The sequence below is a fragment of the Urocampus carinirostris genome, chromosome 20 (genome assembly GCF_059441175.1).
Source record: "Urocampus carinirostris isolate Australia breed hairy pipefish chromosome 20, RoL_Ucar_1.0, whole genome shotgun sequence".
NCBI classification, from domain to species: domain Eukaryota; kingdom Metazoa; phylum Chordata; class Actinopteri; order Syngnathiformes; family Syngnathidae; genus Urocampus; species Urocampus carinirostris.
The window spans coordinates 12,127,442-12,148,021 of record NC_142368.1 but is presented as its reverse complement, the minus strand read 5'-3'; the positions used below and the strand labels follow the sequence as shown (position 1 = coordinate 12,148,021).

At 41.7% G+C, this 20,580-nt stretch overlaps 1 protein-coding gene across 2 annotated transcripts in view; it reads right to left on the bottom strand.

Annotated features, from left to right (window-relative positions):
- ift172 (intraflagellar transport 172) overlaps positions 1–20,580 on the bottom strand; it is an 82,779-nt gene that overhangs the window by 21,324 nt on the left and 40,875 nt on the right. For both annotated transcript variants that reach the window (XM_088324992.1, XM_088324993.1), the window contains exons 26-37: positions 19,421–19,510; positions 19,249–19,346; positions 17,980–18,115; positions 16,963–17,079; positions 14,947–15,089; positions 14,789–14,882; positions 14,656–14,720; positions 12,726–12,906; positions 11,657–11,766; positions 4,184–4,313; positions 4,015–4,113; positions 2,156–2,265 (exon numbers count right to left, since the gene is read on the bottom strand). In XM_088324992.1, the coding sequence (XP_088181118.1) occupies positions 2,156–2,265; positions 4,015–4,113; positions 4,184–4,313; positions 11,657–11,766; positions 12,726–12,906; positions 14,656–14,720; positions 14,789–14,882; positions 14,947–15,089; positions 16,963–17,079; positions 17,980–18,115; positions 19,249–19,346; positions 19,421–19,510 (1,373 nt within the window). The remainder of the gene's footprint in view (positions 1–2,155; positions 2,266–4,014; positions 4,114–4,183; positions 4,314–11,656; positions 11,767–12,725; positions 12,907–14,655; positions 14,721–14,788; positions 14,883–14,946; positions 15,090–16,962; positions 17,080–17,979; positions 18,116–19,248; positions 19,347–19,420; positions 19,511–20,580) is intronic.

Below are 20,580 nucleotides of genomic sequence, written 5' to 3'. Positions count from 1 at the left end.
CTTCGCTCACACCCCCCTCCTTCAACTCCTCCCACCTCACCCCCTTCTTATGTGGCGCTCAGTTTATCATGTAGGAACTCGGCAATACGTTTTTTTTTAAGCATTTTTGAAGGGGCGCCGCTACTTTGCGGATTTTTAGTTTTCGCGGGTGGTCTCGGTCCCTATTAACAGCGATAACCGAGGGATTACTGTACTTGCTATCTTGCCACTTCTCTTTCTACTCCGTTTCTGCTGTTCTCTGAAGGGAGTAGTACACAACGTTGTGGGAGCTCTCGGAATAGCCTTTATTTATCAGAGCAATAATATATTGTCAAGCTTCAAACAAAGGTTTTCTGTTTCCGGTCATTCTGAATGTTTAATCACACCCACAAATGTGACGCTCCAGAAACTTGACAGGCTCAAAAGAAGGTCAGTTTTTCGCTTCTCTAACCAGCTAAACTGGTTTCAGCGGTTCTAACATAATTTCACAATGGTTTTCTAATTATCCCTTAGCCTTCTTACACCATTTTCAAAACAATTTACGATTACAAAACTTGAGTGCTGGTTTGTTGGAATGGGCCTCCGTACACCCATGTAGCTATTGCAAGAAAAAAACAGGCATTTGCAGCTAAAATGTTCATTTACCATGTTAGCAATGTATAGGGTGTATTTCTGATCTGTTTGTTTTTTTATCTTCATGTCATTTGTCAATTGCCCTCACCTGCGCTCACTCTTTCAGCCCCAGCTGCCACTCATTCCCTTATTTGTAGTCATCCTATTTAAGCATGTCTTTCTCGTTCACTCCTGGTCAGTCCGTCAGCAAACCTCCGCACATTTTTGACTCTGGCTCCCGTTCTGTTCCTGACCTGTTCCTGTATCCTGCTCGATTTCGTCCCCTGTTTCCTGTATCAATCCCGTCCCTGGCTTTCCGATCGTCTCCGGTTACCTGACTTGTTCCGATCTCCGACCTCGATCCGTCTCCCGTCCCAGCTGACTGCCTTGTTCCGATCTCTGACCACGCTCCATCTCCTGTCCCGGCTACTCGACTTGTTCCGATCTCCGACCACGCTTCGTTCTCCTGCCCCGACTGCCCGACTTGCTTTCTATCCCCGACCACGCTTAGTTTGCGAGGACTTCCTGCTCCTCCTGTCCAGCGAGCACTAGATCGCTGTCTTTTCGTCTCACCCTGACTTCCCTGATCTCTTAATAAAGCATTGTGTGAAACGTTACGCATTTGGGTCCACTGCTTGTCCCGAGTCGTGACAGTTCATCGGAAAGAACAGCGCTTTACCTTCAAAAAATACAGACATTCCTAAGCGTACCCAAACTTATGATCTGTAGTGAATGTGTGTGATAAGTCTATAGTTTAGTAGACACTCAAAATAAGGAGAGAAGACATGAATGGATTTTGAACCTGCTAGGAGAACAGAAAGAGGGGCATTCAGATAACTTTGTTTTCATTACATTTTGTAGGTTCTAAACGCATATATGGTGGGGTAATCAAAGAACAGCATCATGATAGCGACAATGATCGAATAGCCAAGACAACTAACTACAGAATAGTGCGCAACAGGTGTCAAAGAACTGACATTCTACGAAGGAGCCCTTTCTTTTTATTACATATTGTGGGTTATAAAAGCAGATATGCCCTAAAGGACAGCATCATGATCAGCTGATAGGGACAATGATCTAATAGCCAAGACAACTAACTACAGAATAGTGCGCAACAGGTGTCAAAGAACTGACATTCTACGAACGAGCCCTTTCTTTTTATTACCTATTGTGGGTTATAAAAGCAGATATGCCCTAAAGGACAGCATCATGATCAGCTGATGGGAACAATGATCTAATAGCCAAGACAACTAACTACAGAATAGTGCGCAACAGGTGTCAAAGAACTGACATTCTACGAACAAACCCTTTCTTTTTATGACATATTGTGGGTTATAAAAGCAGATATGCCCTAAGGGACAGCATCATGATCAGCTGATTGGGACAATGATCTAATAGCTAAGACAACCAACTACAGAATAGTGCGCAACAGGTGTCAAAGAACTGACATTCTACGAAGGAGCCCTTTCTTTTTATTACATATTGTGGGTTATAAAAGCAGATATGCCCTAATAATGAAAACAGAATCAAGGTATCAGTGAGTGAGTGACTGAATGATGAATACCTGGGCTCAAGCTCTTTGGCCACCCTTTTGGCTTTGTTCCACTCCTCGCCCTCCATAAGGACATCAATAGCGTCCTTGGTCAGCCCCACGTGTAAGTATTGCTCGGCAGCCTTCAATAAAACACATTAAAATAAATACTAAGAATCAAAAAGTGTGTGCATCGGTCTACAGCGCTGTGAGAAAGTATTTGCAGTTTTAATATCACACAGAGGAAACACAAGGAAATACAAAATGCGGTTTTGAAATGTCGATTACACAAAAAAAGAAATCTAGGCCTAACTGGGCTTATGCCACCATTGGCAGCAATGACAGAAACCAAACGTTCACGATAGTTGGTAATGAGTCCCTCACAAAGCTGTTGTGAATTTAGGCCCATTCTTCTCTGCAAAATTCTTTCAAATCCATCATATAGGAGGGTTTTCTAGCATGGACTTCCTGTTTAAGGTCAAACCACAGCATCTCAATTGAATTTAAATTAGGACTTTGATTTGGCCACTCCAGAACCTTCATCTTGTTTTTTATGAACCATTCAGAGGTGAACTTCCTGGGGGGTTTTGGATCCTCGTACTGCTGCATGATCTAAGAGCACATGAGTTTGAGGGCACCAACTGATGGCTGGACGTTCTCCTTCAGGATCTTCTGGTAAATACTAACCAAAGCTAGTTGTCCTGGTCCGAGGCAGCAAAGCAGCAACAGACCATTAAACCAATGGTTTTAGCCTGGAAACTCTCCCATGGATGCCATTTTCGGCCAGTGTCTTTCTTATAGTGGAGTCATGAACACTAGGGTGGTCCTTAATGGGGGTCGAATTTTTTTTTTTTGAAATATTGGGCTCTGACCCCCCGCATATGTTCTTATATCGATAAAAACACACTGTGTGCAATTTTGAACAATTTGGATAATATTTAGAGGTAGCTCAACGACTTTGAAATTTCCCAAAATGGTAAAATTTTGGCAATTTTCGAGAAAAAACGGAAATCTTAATCCTATGTGTACGGCGTTTTAGAACATCCAATTTCAGTCCATTGCTTATAATTGTAACACAAGAAAAGTTACAAGTAACTTTGTACACTAGGTCTGATATAATGTGCGAAAAATCCTTATTTTTCATACCAAAATTTCAGAGGCCTTGAGCGACCTCTAAATATCCTTTGATTTTGATGAAACTTTGCCTAATTACGTTTTGTATATATTGGAACATATTCAAGGGGTCAGAGCATGAAATTTTAAAAGTCGAAAAATAAGGACCACCCTAATGAACACTGACCTTAACTGAGTCCAGCGAGACCTGTAGTTCCTAAATTTGTTTTTCGAGTTCTTTTGTAACCTCCTGGATGAGTCATCGTCACACTCTTGGAGTAATCTTAGTTGGTAGACATCTCCTGGGAAGGTTCGCTACTGTTCCCAGTTGTCTCAATTTGTGGATAATGGATCTGACAGTGGTTCGCTGGAGCCCTACAGCCTTTGGAGTGGCTTTCTGACCTTTTCCCGGATTGATAGATTTCACTCTTTTTTTCTAATTTATTTTGGGATTTATAAGGATAGTGGCATGTCAATTGTGTTCTTCAGATTTTGTAGCTTACTTCACTTTGTCAAACAAGATTCAATGTAAGTGATTTCTTGATTCAACCCAGGTCTGTGGAATTGAACTCAGCTTTCCCAAAACTGTGGGAACACATAGGTTTCGATATATTATATATATTTTTATGTGCCTTAATAAATGGAACCAACATTTCAAAACTGCATTTTGTTTTTCCCTTTGGTTGTTTGATGATTTGAAACCTTTATGAGTGATAAACACAGAAAACAGGAAGGGGGAAAATACTTTTACACAGCACTTTATGTGTATATGGACTCACTGCGTTGTATTTCCCGAGCTGGGCCATTCGGGGTCCCACCACCTGAACCACCTTCACAGCCCGGTCCTCACCCAGAAACTTAATTGCCAACTCGGCAGCCTGGCCACACATCGGAACGATCAAATCCAGGACACGTGTACAAAAAAAGAGGAAAAGAAGGGATATTCACCTTGATCCAGCATTTCTCCATCAGGGCGCCGTTGGCATCTTCTTTCATTTTCAGGTAGCACTCCACCGCACGGGAATACTCGCCCGACTGCTCCCACTCCCGGGCCTGTTCCAGCAGACCCTGATTGCCTCTGGACAGAGGTGTGGATATCTTACTTAAGACTGCAGGTAGTGCAGAAAGTTTCATTTAAACGCGTATTCACCCGTCCTTTTTTTGTTCACGTCTATTCTATTATATTCTCTTCACACTAGGGGTGGCCGATATGGCTAAAAAGGAAACAATATATTTTTTTTTTAATCACAATTCTTCCCGGGGACTTGCATGCTCAAAAATCTATGGAACCCAACAGAGCTCTATGGGTCCCCAAAATTGAGTCTTATCGAGGTTGAAATTGTAAATCGGTGACAAATATATAATAAAAATCTATATATTCATTCAGTTTTAATCATCAAATTATGAATTCATTTTCTGCATCAAATTATTGTTGGTAATATACCGATTAAAGGGATAACCACAAACCTGTCTTTTTTTCATTTTCTCCTTTTATACTCCCTTTTTTCTTAACTTCTTTATACAACATCATAATTCGTAATATAATGCATCAAAGCAAGTGAGCCGTTTGAGAGCCGGCTCTCTTGAATGAGTTGAGCCGAAAAAGCCGGTTCTCTAAAAAGAGACGGACTTTTCACCACACAACTCGAGATCGGCGTGCAGACGAAAACTCGAACCGCGAGACCAAAACAACATCTGCCGGATCTGCCTGACGAAAAGTTTGGAGTGCGGTAAATCTTTGTTTTAAAAAAAATGTAATCGGGTAATAATAACAATTTTGTGTCCAAAAAGTTGCGTCCCGGGGACGCACGTTGATTTGAGACTATGCGTCCCCAGCAAAAATGATGCATCTAGGACGCGGGCAAACGAGAACACTGATACGGGCTCCCAAATTTCAGTTTGCATTGTGTTTGCTTCAACCAGCAATAAAAAAAGATTAAGCTTGGACCTTCAGTTGCTCTACTGAAACTATGGAAGAGATGATAGTGGTTTGCTAGTTCCTTTTTTGATTTAACTTATAGAAAAGGACGAAATGAGAGTGAAAGTGTAATGTGTGTGTCCCCGCCGCTCAGAGTGCAAGCTTGGGGGGGACATTTGTCATTCAGAGCTAATCTGTCACAGCTATATTCACTTCTAAGATAAAACGAAAAGCACTTTAGAACCCAAAAAAGGAAGACATTTAATGAATAAATCACTGATAGAAACAACAATATAGAATGCAGCTAAAAAATAGATCTTGTTAATGTCTGTTTGATCTAATATCATCACACCGCCTACCTATATATTGTAACCCTAATAAAGCGCACAACTATTTTGCTGTTGCCAACCTATTTAGTGTGAAAATACATGAAACAGGATCTGCTAAATCTACCAATACTCGCTCTAATTACAGCCCGTTAAACTGAACCGTGAAAGGAATCTATTATTAATAAAGCAGCTGCATTATACTCACTCTTTTCCATTTATATCTATATCTGTCACATCAGTGAACTACTTTCTGCAAATGATCGCTAACGTCGAAAACGGGAGTGTATAAGTTCATTTAAATGAGGCCCCGGGGCTTTCATTTGAGACGAAAGAGTCGTTTAAAGAGTATTTTCACTCAAAATTTGAGGAGAAAAGACCTTAAGTTTAAAAAAATCTTATTCATGACCAAATGGAAGCACTTTTTAAGGACTTTCAAAGCATATTTTTCAAATCTTTTAATGCTACTGGAGAGTTAAAAAGAAGGAATCCGGTGTTGATGACGTATTTCGAAGATCCACGAATATATCTGGGATTTACATAGAGGATTTTTAATCTTGTGTGTGCATTTATAGACATATGTCTTTTAGATCTTGAGTAAATCAGTTTGTTGGTGATAGGAATGAGTGGAGGTATTGTAAAAGGATAGTGGGATGTTTAGACGCATTCTAAGGGATGGGCAGGGCACCTCTATGATGCGGCAGGGGTAAACCAGTGAAAGCTGTCGGGCCCTGCTGTTGAACAGAAGAGTGTGTTGTGTCACCCTGACCCGAGTGACTTGGCCGCTTTCTGGTGTCCCGTCTTTCTGGGGGTACGAAAGCATGACCGACTTGGGTGCCGTGGTGCCTAACTTGTTTGGGTGTTTGGGCATTTGGGTTGGCCATGGTCCACAACATTTTGTGTGTGTTTTTTTGCTAGTTTTTCCCTTTTTTAAATTTTCTTTTTTTGTATGTGTTTGTCTTGCTGTCGGTCACCCCTCTCAAGGGATATGACCAGGGTAGATAGGTATAGTAAATCAGGAATTGTATTTGTGGATCCAGACAATACCTGTGTAAATATCTTTTGAGACCAAATATAGGTAAAATAACGGGAATATTTCATAACATTTTCAGTTGCAGGAAGTTCTTCCCATTACAATTTACGACTAGGAAAAGAATGCTACCTTAAATTTTTTGCATGGCCCATCATAAATATCCATAATTGATACTATATCCTTGCACTGATAAGGGCGGCATTAGCTCAGGAGGTAGAGCGCTCGTCTTAGGATCAAGACATCGCAGGTTCGATTCCTCCGTGTAATATGTCGAAGTGTCCTTGGGCAAGACACTGAATACCTATTTCCCCCAATAAGCAGGTTGGCGCCTTGCATGGCTGCACGGCTGCTATTGGTGTGTGTGTGAATGGGTAGGTGTGAAGCACATTGTAAAGCGCTTTGGGAAGTCATACAAAATAGTGCCAGCTGCCGTTGATCCATATAGAGGAAATGCAATGGCAAAGCAAAACCGACAGAGATTGGTGTCAGCGTCATTTTTAAGCAGAGATGTTGTGATAAAAGGCAACAAATTCAGGCATTTTCAAGGACTTCACCCCAAAACGCAACATTGAAATTAAAGCATTTTCAAGGATTTTAAGCACCTGTGCGAATCCTGAGAAATGTTAATGGATTATGACTGAAGCTATACTCCACATGCACAAAAATGTACACACAACCGGTACGTATGTTGGGGCAGATAGTCACTATAAGTATAAGAAGTTAAATTTGGATGTTTCAATTCAACACCTGCAATTAGAACCATACACACGGTAGGATATCGGGATCATACTAATATTTTATTCCTGCATTCCAAATTATTAAAATTTAGTACAATTTTTCACTTCACCACTGCTATTTAAGGGCAACAAAAACATAGTGTCGGATAACATCCAAAAAGAGGGACATTATAATTTAAGGGGCTGTAGTAAATTTATAATCCCAAAGGTGAGAACCACCAGGAAAAGTATGTGTGTGTCTGTGTGCGGAGTCAAACTTTGGAACAATTCACAAGACGAGATCAAACAATGTCCAACTATTCACGTGTTCAAATATAAATACAAAAAAAAAAAAACATCCCTGGCGGAATAGAGATGCAGAAAATGGCGTATGAGTGATAATAGCGATTGGAAATACTGCGTTTACAACTATAGTTAACCTTGTTGTTATTGATACTATTATTATATCATAACTGTTATTATTGCTATTGTTGTTATTATAATTGGTGTCACAATGATATTTAGTGACTACTCACATTATAACGTTAATAGATGGATACTATGATGATTAGTGTATAAAATATGTGACTTGTTATTATTATAATTATTGATATCTGACCTATGTAATATGTATATCCGTGAGATTTTGTTGTATTTAGACCCAAAAGAGGAGCTTTTTGTAAAATGTAATTAATGGGGAAGATGAAGGGGTAGGGAAAACAAGCGTCTGCTTCTTACTACCTCTTTTCGAGCATGTTATGTTAACATGATTTTGCTGTTGAGCAGTGCTCCCGCTGAGCTGCACGCGTGCGCAATTGCGCACTGCTGGCACATTCTCACCGCACAAGAAAATCTAGCCAGCGCACAAAAATTAGGGCTCAAAATTACTAATTAAGAAGCGACTTAATTCAAAGTTACAGTGCATGGAGGTAAAAATATATTGTGTCCTAAATGCGGTATTTTTAAATCAATGTCGAACGAAGTTGAAAAGTAAAGTCAGTAGAGTTTGTCGAGAACCGGCTTCTTCGACTCGGCTGACTAAAAGGAACCGGCTCTTTCGGGTCCTAAACGGCTCTTCAGGTTGTTTTTGCTTCTTTAATGAAATGAAATGAAATAAAATGATGATGAAATGATGCATTTATATAGCACTTTTCAAGTCAATGACTTCCCAAAGCGCTTTACAATGTGCTTCACATTTCCCAATAGCGGCCTTGCAGCCATATAAGGCGCTAACCTGCTTATTGGGGGTATTAAGGGTTCAGTGTCTTACCCAAGGACACTTTGACGAGCGCTTTACCTCCTGACCATGACATGACCAAATATTATGTAAAATTATGCACAAAACGACTTAAAGGAAGGGGGGAATAGAACAAAAAAGAAAAAAATACCAAAATGTAAAAGTAGTGAAAAGCTGAGAAAAAGAGGAACAAAAGGAAGAGGAAAATAAGAAGGAAAAATTTAGAAAAAAGCCAGCAAAAAAGAAAAGAAAGAAATGTATGAAAAAAGTAAATCGAGAACAAAAAGCAAAAAGTAACAGCTCGGAAAAAATAAACACAATGAGATTTTTTTTAAAGGAATTTTTAAAAAAGTAGAAAAAAAACACGGAAAAAAGAAGAAAAAGTTTGTGTTGCATTCAAATCATTTCCAATTATATCAAGTGAATCTTGTTGCCAACATTGTACTTCCACTAAAAAATGTGATTAAGTACAGTTCGGTATCTTACAACCGACTAAATAAGCCCCCAAAAATGTTAATATTATGCGACAAGATATATCAGGAAATAAAAAGAAATGGATATCTTGTGAAAGAATTGTAAGAACAAACGACGTTTGTAGGCCGTACATGAGTCAAAAATAATTAATTATCTTGCCAAACTTGGGATTATGGTTGCTCACTGTTGTTTCAAGCGTTGCTCACCGACTTTGTGTGAACGCTCAGACCCATGAAAAATCATTGCTGTTGAGTCATTGTTTTTGTCCTGTTTTTATTTTATAATGTTCGAAATCAAGTTTTCATTCATTCATTCATTCAACATTGAAGTAACCAAAACAGACTTGGAAATGGTGGACTAGAAACCTTGTGTTTTCCATCCCTCTTATATAACGTATTCCTCCCACTTAAGCATGCAGAGCGCATGGCATGGCGGAAAAGAAACGAAATGAGCAAACGCAAGCCCGAGTTGAATAATTCAGTGTTGCCTTGCTTAAAACGGCCTTCTTCCTTCACGGTTTCCACGGGTAACGTTTGATCTTTTCTCCCACCAGTCATCTAGAGGGAGGCGGCTGCCAAGTTATTCCTGGTTGGGCTGAGCTGAGGCTCTGCAGCTTTGTGCATGCCTTCTACAGACGGCGGCGGCCCTTCAAGTCACCCCCGGAGACTCAAATTATTTTCAAGCCGACATCTCTCGGCATCATTAGACGCTGAGGTCGATGAGTGAAAATTCTAAGCTCGGAGTTGAGGTTTTTGCTCCTTAGCAACAAGGCGAGTCGGTGGGCGACGTATGACTGCGTTTCGAAAAATAACCGCCGTTTGAAAACGTGCCTGACGCAATTGGCGGAGAGCGGGCCTGGATGAACATCTTTAAGCTCAATAGCGTTTATCGAAAATCAGTGCAGTGAAAAAAGGATTTGCCCTCTTCCTGATTTCTGTTTTTATTTGCATATTCATCATAATTCCAAGTCATTAAAGCACAAAAAAAATCAAGACTTATTTTGCCTTACGTGAAAAAAGTCATTGCCCCTGAAACTAAAAGCGAGTTGTGCCAACTTTGGCTGAGAGAACAGAAATCAAACGTTTATGTTAATTTGGAGTCTTACAAGACAATGTGGAAGATTTTTGGCCCACTCTTCTTTGCAATTTTTTTTTTTAAATTTTCCATATTGGATGTTTATTTAGCACAAACTGCCCGTTTAATGTCCATCCATCCATTATCAGCACCGCTTATCCTCAGTAGGGTCGCGGGGGTGGTGGAGCCCATCCGAGCTATCTTCGGGCAGTGGGCAGGGGACACCCTGAACTGGTTGCCAGCCAGTCGCAGGGCACACAGGGACAGACAATTCACTCGCTCATTCACACCTAGGCACAATTTGGACCGGCCAATTAACCTGACATGCATGTTTTAGGTATGTGGGAGGGAACCAGCGTACCCAGAGGAACCCCACGCAAGCACGGGGAGAACATGCAAACTCCACACAGGAGGTTTGATCTTATGACCTCAGAACTGTGCCGCACACGCGCTAACCACTGCGCCGCCGTGCTGCCCCGTTTAATGTCACACCACAAAATCTCCATCCATCCACCCATCCGCACCGCTTATCCTCAGTAGGGTCGCGGGGTGCTGGAGCCCATCCCAGCTATCCTCGGGCGTTAGGCAGGGGACACCCTGAACTGGTTGCCAGCCAGTTGCAGGGCACACAGAGACATACAACTCACTCGCTCATTCAATATTTGGACCGGCCATTTTATTTGACATGCATGTCTTTGGAATGTGGGAGGAAACCAGAGTGCCCGGAGGAAACCCACGCAAGCACGGGGAGAACATGCAAACTCCGCAGAGGAATGCTGGTAGCTGGATTTGATCCCATGATGTCAGAACTGTGCCACGGACGTGCTAAGCACTCAGCTGCCGTGCTGCCACCACAGAATCTCGATTGGATTTAATTCCGGACTTTGACTTGGCCACTCCAGATCCTTCATTCTTTTGTTTCTCAAGAAATCCAGAGGTGGACTTGCCTGTATATTTCGGATCAATGTCCTTCTGCACGTTCCAAGAGAGATTGAGTTTAAGGGCACCAACTAATAGCCGGATGTATTCCTTCAGGATCTTCTGGTAAACACTAGAATTCATTATTCTTTCTTATCGTGGAGTCATGACCACTGACCTTAACTGAGGCCTGCAAGGGATGCGGTTCTTTAGATGTTTTTTGAGGTTCTTTAGTAACCTCCTGGATGAGCTGTCGTCGCACTCTTGGAGTTATCTTAGTTGGTCGATCACTCCTGGGAAGGCTGGCCACTGTTGCCAATTTTCTCCATTTGTGGATAATGGCTCTGACAGTGGTTCCCCGGAGCCCTTCAGCTTTGGAAATGGCTTTGTGACCCTTTCCAAGCTGATAGATTTCCATCACTTTATTTTGGCTCTTGCTATGTCAATTGTGTTCTTTAGATTTTGTAGCCCACTTCACCTTTTCTAACAGATTCAACTTTAATGGTTTTGTGATTCAACACAGGTGGTGGCAATCCATTTTGGGTGTGGCCTGTGATATTGAACTCACCTTACCTCACTATATTTTTGTGCCTCAATAAATGGAATCAACAACTGCATTTTGTATTTCCTTGGCTTACCTCTGTTTACTATATAACACAGAATTCAGGAAGGAGGGCAATACTTTTTCGAAGCACCGTTTAAGGCAAATCAGATGAGACCCTTACCTCATTCCTTTCTTGGTGGCCGCTCTCTCGTATTCTTCCTGAAGAAAAGAGAGCTTGCCGGGCAAATATTCCTTGCAGATGCGCATGGCGTCACTCCACATGTCTGCTTCCTGCACAAACATTGGCATATCAAAAATGCGTTGCAATCTTAAGTCAGGGGACTAAAGGATTTTATACATTTGACTATAATGGATTTTATACGATTGACTACAAATTATTCAGTTTAATGCAATACTGTGCTTTAGTTCAATGACAGGGCGGGCTGTTCGAAATGCATAATATTTTGTCTAGTTCTGTTGATAATAGGACGTGTGAGTGTGCTGACACAGAATGTTCCAGACATCAAGGCGCTGTGTTGTGAGAACGATGGGCGCAAACAATTCCTTGGCACGCCCGTGGGAGGAGCCGAGACGCCATCTTGCGGGGAGACGTGGGCCAATAAGAGAAAGCAAAAGGACTTCGGAAGAAGGTTTCACACAGACTTCAACGTCACTTCGATGGAGTACACTTAGTTCTTCTGTTAGGGAAAATAAATCCGCCCCCGTGTGCAAATGTCGACTTTCCTGATTATTTTTCTCTCAAGAAACTAGCGTGCAGGATTGTTGGGTGAATGTAGGCGGTGTTTGGTTAATGGAGTCAGATAAGTAATTTGAACAAAACGGTACGTTTTGATAATTGATTCCCAACAGGACCAATAATTAGATTAAATCCCCTTGTCCTCATTTTAAAGAGCATCCTTATATAAGTAAAAAGAGAAATCGTGAGAGGGGGAAAGAAAGAGAGAGAAAGAACAAAATCCAAAGAGAAATAGAAAGAGAGAAGGAGAGAAAAGAGGAGAGAAATAAAGAAGGGGAGAAAGAGTAGGAGAAAGCAAGAGAGAGAGAGAGAGAAAGAGAAAAGAGAGAAAAGGAAAAAAGGGAGAGCAAAAGAAGGTAAAAAGACACAGAAAGAGAAAAGAGGAACAAAGAAAAAGAAACAGACAGAGATCCGGTGTGCCTAATAGTGCAGAAAATACAGTAATATAACACTAATTGCTCATTTAGAGCACTTAGAATTGAGTAAAGTTCACCTTGTAGTATTTGACAGCCAGGTCCGATCTTTCTGCTCTGAGCAGGAGAGCTTCAGCCCTATGGAAGTCTTTCTGCTCAAAACAGGACTTGGCGTGTCCCACCAGAACCTCCGGGATGCTCCCTGAATCGTGTCTCTCGGCCACACGCTGCGCATTTTCCCAGTCTTTGTTGTGAGCATACCTGGAATAGATACACAAAAAAATCCAGATGATAATGATCTCCAACTGACAATGGACTTTTGCTGCTGCTGGACCTTAGTGCTGCCTTTGACACAGTGGACCATAATATCTTACTAGAACGGTTGGAAAAATGGATTGGTCTCTCAGGAACCGTCCTCTTATGGTTCAGATCCTACCTCTCAGATAGGACGCACCGTGTTAAATATGGCGAAATGACATCTGAGCCCTTAGTGTTACCCGTGGTGTTCCGCAGGGTTCAGTACTTGGCCCCTTCTTTTCAGCATTTACATGGTTCAATTAGGTGATATTATTCGCAAGTATAATATCAGTTTCCATTGCTACGCAGATGACACTCAACTATATCTTCCGTTGTAGGAATCTGCCACACTAAACTGTGGAAATTTGGAGGCCTGCCTCACGGAGATAAAAAAGTGGATGTCACTCAATTTCTTGAGTCTTAACTCTGAAAAGACCGAAATGTTACTTATTGGTCTATCTAAATGCCGTGACTTATTCTCAAAAACTGCTGTGAACATTGACAAATGTCACATCACACAGAGTGACTCAGTTAAAAATGGAGGTGTCATATTTGACCCCGATCCGTCCTTTCAAACACATGTGAAGAAAATTACTAGAACCGCTTTCTTCCATCTTCGAAACATTGCTAAAATTCGTCCTATGCTGTCTCAGTCGGATGCGGAGATTATAATTCACGCGTTTGTTACGTCCCGTCTTGATTACTGTAATGCACTACTGTCCGATCTCCCTAAGTCCAGAATCAAGAGTCTTTAGCTGGTACAAAATGCTGCAGCGAGGCTTTTAACTAGGACAAAAAAGTCCGATCACATCACGCCGATTTTGGCTAACCTGCATTGGCTCCCTGTTAGCCTAAGATGTGATTTCAAGGTTCTCTTAGTATTATACAAAATCATACATGGACTTGCTCCCTCATATCTTTCAGATCTGACAGGACGAGATAGACGGGATCGATACCCAATACTGGAGTCAGATATCAGACAGGACAAGATAGATGGGAACGATACCAGACACTGGAGACTGGAGTCAGTTTTAAAACAGGACGAGATAGAAGGGATCGATAACTGATACTGGATACTGGAGTCAGATATCAGACAGGATGAGACAGATGGGATCGATACTGGATACTGGAGTCAGATATCAGACAGGATGAGACAGATGGGATATCAGACAGGATGAGACAGATGGGATCGATACTGGATACTGGAGAATGTCGCAAGATATCGGACAGGATGAGACAGGCGGGATCGATACCGGATACAAGAGACTGTAGCAAGATATCAGACAGGACGAGAAAAACGGGATTGATACCAGACACTGGAGACAGTTATCAAACAGGACGAGATAGACGGGATCGATAACCGATACCGGAGACAGATAATATCAGACAGGAAAAGACAGACGGTATCGATACCAGACACTGGGGACTGGAGTCAGAGATCACACAGGACGAGATAGACGATATCAATACCGGACAGTATACACAAGCAGAATACAGGACAGAGTCAAAACACACGTCTTGTGGGTGCACAGGTTCGTTGACGGACTAACAAGGGGTGAGTGAGACCATTGAGCTCAAATAGGAGGGAAGCCGATCAGGCAACGAGCCGCAGCTGGCGCCAAACGGGCGGGGCCAAGTGAGGGCAATGGGCAACCGTGACCGGATTCAATCAATTTAAAAGCACCTTGTTAGACAATATGCGCATATACTCACATGTGCACGGCTTCTTTGGGCTTCCCCGCTTTAATAAATTCCACCTCCGCTTCAGGAAACTTGTGCTGGAGGCAGAAGGAGAAACACTCTTTTAATGGCGCAGAACGTATTAAACCGGAAGCTCTTCGCGTACCTCATCTTCTAAGTACATGGCGTGTTTCAGGTGGATTTCGGGAATCCGATCCTTACTGGAAAGGCGGGCCAGTTCGAAGGCAAAGTCGAACAAACTACAGGCAGAACGACGGATGGTTATTTGGCGAAATTCGCTTTCACGCGCGCAAAAAGGCTCACAAGCTGTTTGAGGCTGACTCAATGGCGTAATCCAGCAGGCCGAACTTGGTGAGCAGCTTCACCGCCGGTTCCCCGCCCAAGCTCCTCGCCCACAGGTAGCCCACCTGCTTCTGAGCATTGGGACCGCCCTGACTCTTTGCAATCTGACACAAAAAATACATTCAGAGTATATTACAGTGGAACCTCGCTAGTTCGCAGTTCCATTTTTGCGGGTTCAGAGCTTCGCGGGTCTAAAAAAATATACCTTACCTTCTCCATAAAAGCATTTATTGACTTAACGCCATTGAGCGCGAGCTAATGTCAACTGAGGACACGGTGTGGACACTCTTATTGTGAAAGGGAGGGGGAGGCCCTGACACAATGCTTCGTCATGGTGAGTTACCGCTTTGCTCACCCCCCTCCTTCAATTCCTCCCACCTCACCCCCTTCTTCTGTGGCGCTCTTTATTTTGGAGGAACTCGGCGACACGACGTAAATATATTCTCTTCTCACATTTCACATTTCATCTCAAGTTTGACTTTATTATACCAAAAGCGAGCGGTTGTTTGTACTACCTAAACACGGCTAATTGTGTGTGGTTTCGTGTATTTGTTGTAAAAGCAGTTCGATGCCGCTAGCTAAAGTATGTTGTTATTGTCAGAAGGAAGCTTTCACTTTCATTAAAATGAACACAGACCATTTGTTTAACTGTTGTTTCCCAAAACGCTTCACAAACACTCACATATCACATTTTCACAGTTTCTATTTTCAATAACTATTGTTATTGTTGCAGCACAGCGGATGGGTGGTTAGCGCGCAGCCCCGCGGTGCAGAGGTTCAGGGTTCAAGTCCAGCTACTGCAGCCTCCCCGTGTGGAGTTTGTATGTTCTCCCGGTGCTTGCGTGGGCCCTGCAGTTTCCTTCCACATTCCAAAAACATACATTTCCGGTTAAGTGGCCAAATTGAATTGTCCCTAGGTGTGAATAAGTGATTGAATTGTATGTGTCTGTGTGCCCTGCGACTGGCTGGCAACCAGTTGAGGGTGTCCCCTGCCCACTGCTCGAAGACAGCTGAGATGGGCTCCAACAACCCCGCGACCCTACTGAGGATTAGCGGTGCAGATAATGGATGGATGTTATTGTTATTATTACTAATTCTATTGGTGGGCCAGGCTGTAAGAATAATGTCATTGAACCAGTCCGTGGTAGAAAAAGGTTGCAGTCCACAGATCTACTGTTTATTACGACGTATAACTCAGGGGTCCGGAACCTTTTTGACTCAAAGAGCCATAAAAGCAAAATATATTTATTTTATTTTGGGAAAGAGCTACACCATATATTATGAGACAAATTTACTAAATTGCTAAACACGCACCCAAGACAAAAGCTTAGTCTTTATTTTTGATGATTTGATAAAAATGATGAAAAGAGAATAATGCCAGAGCCCGTGTTCCAAAATCAACAAACATACCACTTTAAACTAGTCTCTTTCTTGCAATGACTCAGGATCGGTTAAACTCATTTTGACCCCTATTTTTCATACATATTGGTTTCAAAACCAGATGCAAGCAGTTATTTTGTAAAAATGTCACAACATTCTGCAAACAGGAAGCCTGATGTGCTTACCTTTGGCGCAGACGGCGTAGGGCGAGAGATGGGAGGGAGTGCTTGCACTTTTTGCATAGCTCCACCCATCCCTCCCACTCACCCAATCAAATAACTTTAAATTCTCTTCCGGTGTTTTGGCGTATTTACAGTTTGTTCTGTGGATTCATCATATGGTATCTGAACACTGAACACTGATTATATAGTGAGCTTTTACATAAAGGATTCTTTAGCGTTGTACAGCCAACAGGATTAATGACTCAGGTTTTGAACGAAATGGAGAAAATTTGCATGCAATCAAATTTGTCTCTGAGCCACAGGTACTCATAGAAAGAGCCATATATGGCTTGCGAGCCATAGGTTCCCGACCCCTGGTATAACTGTATATAAATTCAGTAAAAAAAGGCAGGGTTCTGTGTGCGCAAGTGTGTACCCTGTATGCGTCCTCCCACATGTCATGACGTCTGTACATGTTGATAGCAGCTTTCCAATCTTTGGCCTCCATAAGGTGATGTTCTGCCTCTGGGAACCTGCCGTCAGTTTCCAACTCCTGCGGGGGACCAAAATGTTTTCACTTCACATGAGCTTAAGCAAAATAATACAAATGGATTTTGAGACAATGGAATATTTAAACAGATGAGATAAAATCAATTGTTAATGTCTATGAATAGAAGGGAGACAGATTCAGGATTCAAGCACTTATTAAGGACTTTTAATGTTAAGTTTCCACTTTCTCCAGTAAAATTTAAATAGTCAAGTCATCTTTATTTGTGACGCCCTTAATCACAAGGAGTCTCGAAGGGCTGCACAGACCGCAGAATATGATTACACCATCCCCTGATTTAAAACCTACATGAGGGCAAGGAAAAACTCAAAAACCTTGGTCAAGTCAAGTGAAGTCAAGTCATGTTTATATGTGAAGCCCTTAAACACAAGGAGTCTCAAAGGGCTGCACAAACAACAGATTATGGCAAACTACAGACTATAATGACACCATTCCCTGATCTAAGACCTACATGAGGGCAAGGGAAAGCTCAAAAACCTGAGTCACGTCAAGTCATGTTTATTTGTGACCCCCTTAATCACAAGGAGTCTCAAAGTGCTGCACAGACCACAGACTTTTGCAAACTAAAGACTAGTATAACACCAACGCCTGATCTAAAACCTACATGAGGGCAAGGAAAAGCTCAAAAACCTGAGTCACGTCAAGTCATGTTTATTTGTGACGCCCTTAATCACAAGGAGTCTCAAAGTGCTGCACAGACCACAGACTTTTGCAAACTAAAGACTAGTATAACACCAACGCCTGATCTAAAACCTACATGAGGGCAAGGAAAAGCTCAAAAACCTGAGTCACGTCAAGTCAGGGCCCGAATGGAAAACGCTAGGATTTCAAGCACCCGTAGGAATCTTGCTCTTGGCAATCTGACAAAGTCTTTGAGGAACTCACCTTGGCCAGGTGGATGTGTGTCTCTGTCAGTAAGTCGGGGTGATGTTTGGCCACCAGGCGGACCACGTCATTGAACATTTGTTTCTTCTTGTACATAGCGATTGCCAGGTCCGTTTGGCTGACGGTGGAGAATAATCTGCGGCAGTGAGAATCAGCATCGTCAGAAAAACAGTATGAGTGACATTTTGAACAGATGAATGTGTAGGGTAAATTCAACTATAAATGTGTGCCCATAAGAACAATGGACGGTGTGTGTGTGTCTCACGACTGGAACAGCATAAAAAGGCGAAACAAATTGTGACTAACACATTCGGCAGGAGGAATTCTGCAGGGTGTCCTTCTTGCAAGAAGACAAAATAAAGTGTCACTCCAATCTGAACTTAGACTTCTGTCTTTTTATTTCACATGTGGGCGGACTGAACCAAAGTAATAGAGGTTTAGACGCCACAGAATGAAAAACTTTATTTGAAACACGAGAAAAGACTATCTGCAATGCAAAAAAAAACGGCATACATTTTGCTCATTTTAGGCACCATATTTTTCTGTGGCAACAAGATTGACTTGGTATAATTGGAAATTATTTGAATGCAACACAAACGTTTTCTTTTTCCCAGTTTTTTTTCTATTTTTTTAAATTTGTTTAAAAAATCTTATTGTGTTTATTTTTTCCTAGCTGTTACTTTTTCTTTTTGTTCTCTATTTACTTTTTTTTCCTTTGTTTCTTTCTTTTCTTTTTTTCTGGCTTTTTTCTGAATTTTTCCTTCTTTTTTCTCTTCCTTTTGTTTCTTTTTTTTCTCAGCTTTTCACTACTTTTTCATTTTGGTATTTTTATCTTTTTCTTTCTATTCCCCCCTTCCTTTAAGTCATTTTGTGCATAATTTTACATAATATTTGGTCGTGTAGGGATTAAAGAAACAAAAACAACCTGAAGAGCCGTTTAGGACCCGAAAGAGCCGGTTCCTTTTTAGTGACCGAGCCGGAGACGCCGGTTCTCGAAAAACTCTACTGACTTTACTCGACTTCGTTCTACTTCGACCTTGACTTCCAAATACCGCATTTAGAACACAGCGTCAGGGGAAACCATGTATTTTTACCTTCATGCACTGTAACTTTGACTTAATTCGCTTTTTAATTAGCAATTTGGAGCCCTGATTTTTGTGAGCTGGCTAGATTTTCTTGTGCGCGGAAAAGCTCTGGGGAGTGTGCAATTGCGCACACACGCAGCTTTGAGGGAACATTGCCCATCACCCTAACAAAGTAGATCTTTACCTCTCGGCCTCCTTTAATTTGCCCTCCCGTTCCATTTCCTGAGCCCGCTTCACGTAAAGCTCTGTGACTTCCTCCTTGCTCATGCACTTCAGCGCCAACTGTGTCACACCACAAAAACAGGAACAGTTTTTGCCATCGCTGATGTTGAAGGATTACAAAACAGAAACACAACCTTGTGAGCTTCCTCCCAGTTCCCAGCAGTCGTGTGCATGTCAATGGCATCCTTGATGTGGCCGGCTCGAATAAACAGCTGCTCTGCCACCTAAATAACACAAAATGTTGCATGATGATGACAAAACAAATTTTAATTAACCTCTTAACGTTCCGGTTCAATCTGCCTAAAATCCCAATTCAAGACGTCCCCTAAGTAAATTGATTTCTGTTCTTGAACAATTTGGAGAAAATGGACGGTTTTAGTCTTTTTGGAAGGTAACACTCTGAAGCAAATACACAGGTACCCCTGACGCTGTGTTCTAAATGCTGTATTTGGAAGTCAAGGTTGAAGTAGAACAAAGTTGAGTAAAGTCAGTAGAGTTTTGTGAGAACCGGCTTCTTCGGCTCAGCTCACTAAAAGGAACCGACTCTTTCGGGTCCCAAACAACTCTTCAGGTTGTTTTTGTTTCTTTAATCCCCACACGACCAAATATGATGTAAAATTGTGCACAAAATGACTTAAAGGAAGGGGGGTTCCGAAAACAAAAAAGAAAAAAATACCAAAATGAAAAAGTAGTGAAAAGCTGAGAAAAAAAAAGTAAGAGAAAAAAAGAAGGAAAAATTTAGAAAAACCCAGAAAAAAGAAAAGAAAGAAATGTAGGAAAAAAGTAAACAGAGAACAAAAAGAAAAAAGTAACAGCTAGGAAAAAATAAACACAATGAGATTATCAAGCATTGAGAAGCACTACACTCATAATAAAAGCATTTCCATGACCTTGAAAACACAATCAATGAGCATGGCTGATTCCCTATTGGTGTGTGAGTGTGCGTGAATGGGTAACAGTGAAGCACATTGTAAAGCGCTTTGGGAGGTCTTCATTGACTTGAAAAGCGCTATAGAAATGCAGACCATTTACATTTACATACCAGACAATAGAGGTGCCAAATTTATCTCTGGGGATAATCTTAACCTGGTCGTTAGCCTGGTCAGGACCAGGTTATGTCAGAACCTGAACAGACGGTAGACCCAAACGCGTAACGTTTTCACACCAAGCTTTATCTACCATTCAAGCATCTTCAAGATTTCAAGCACCCGTACGAACCCTGAAAACGCAATCATGCATATTTTACAATGGACTATGTCAACTATATAAAAGTGTAGGCGAAATGCGGCTGTCA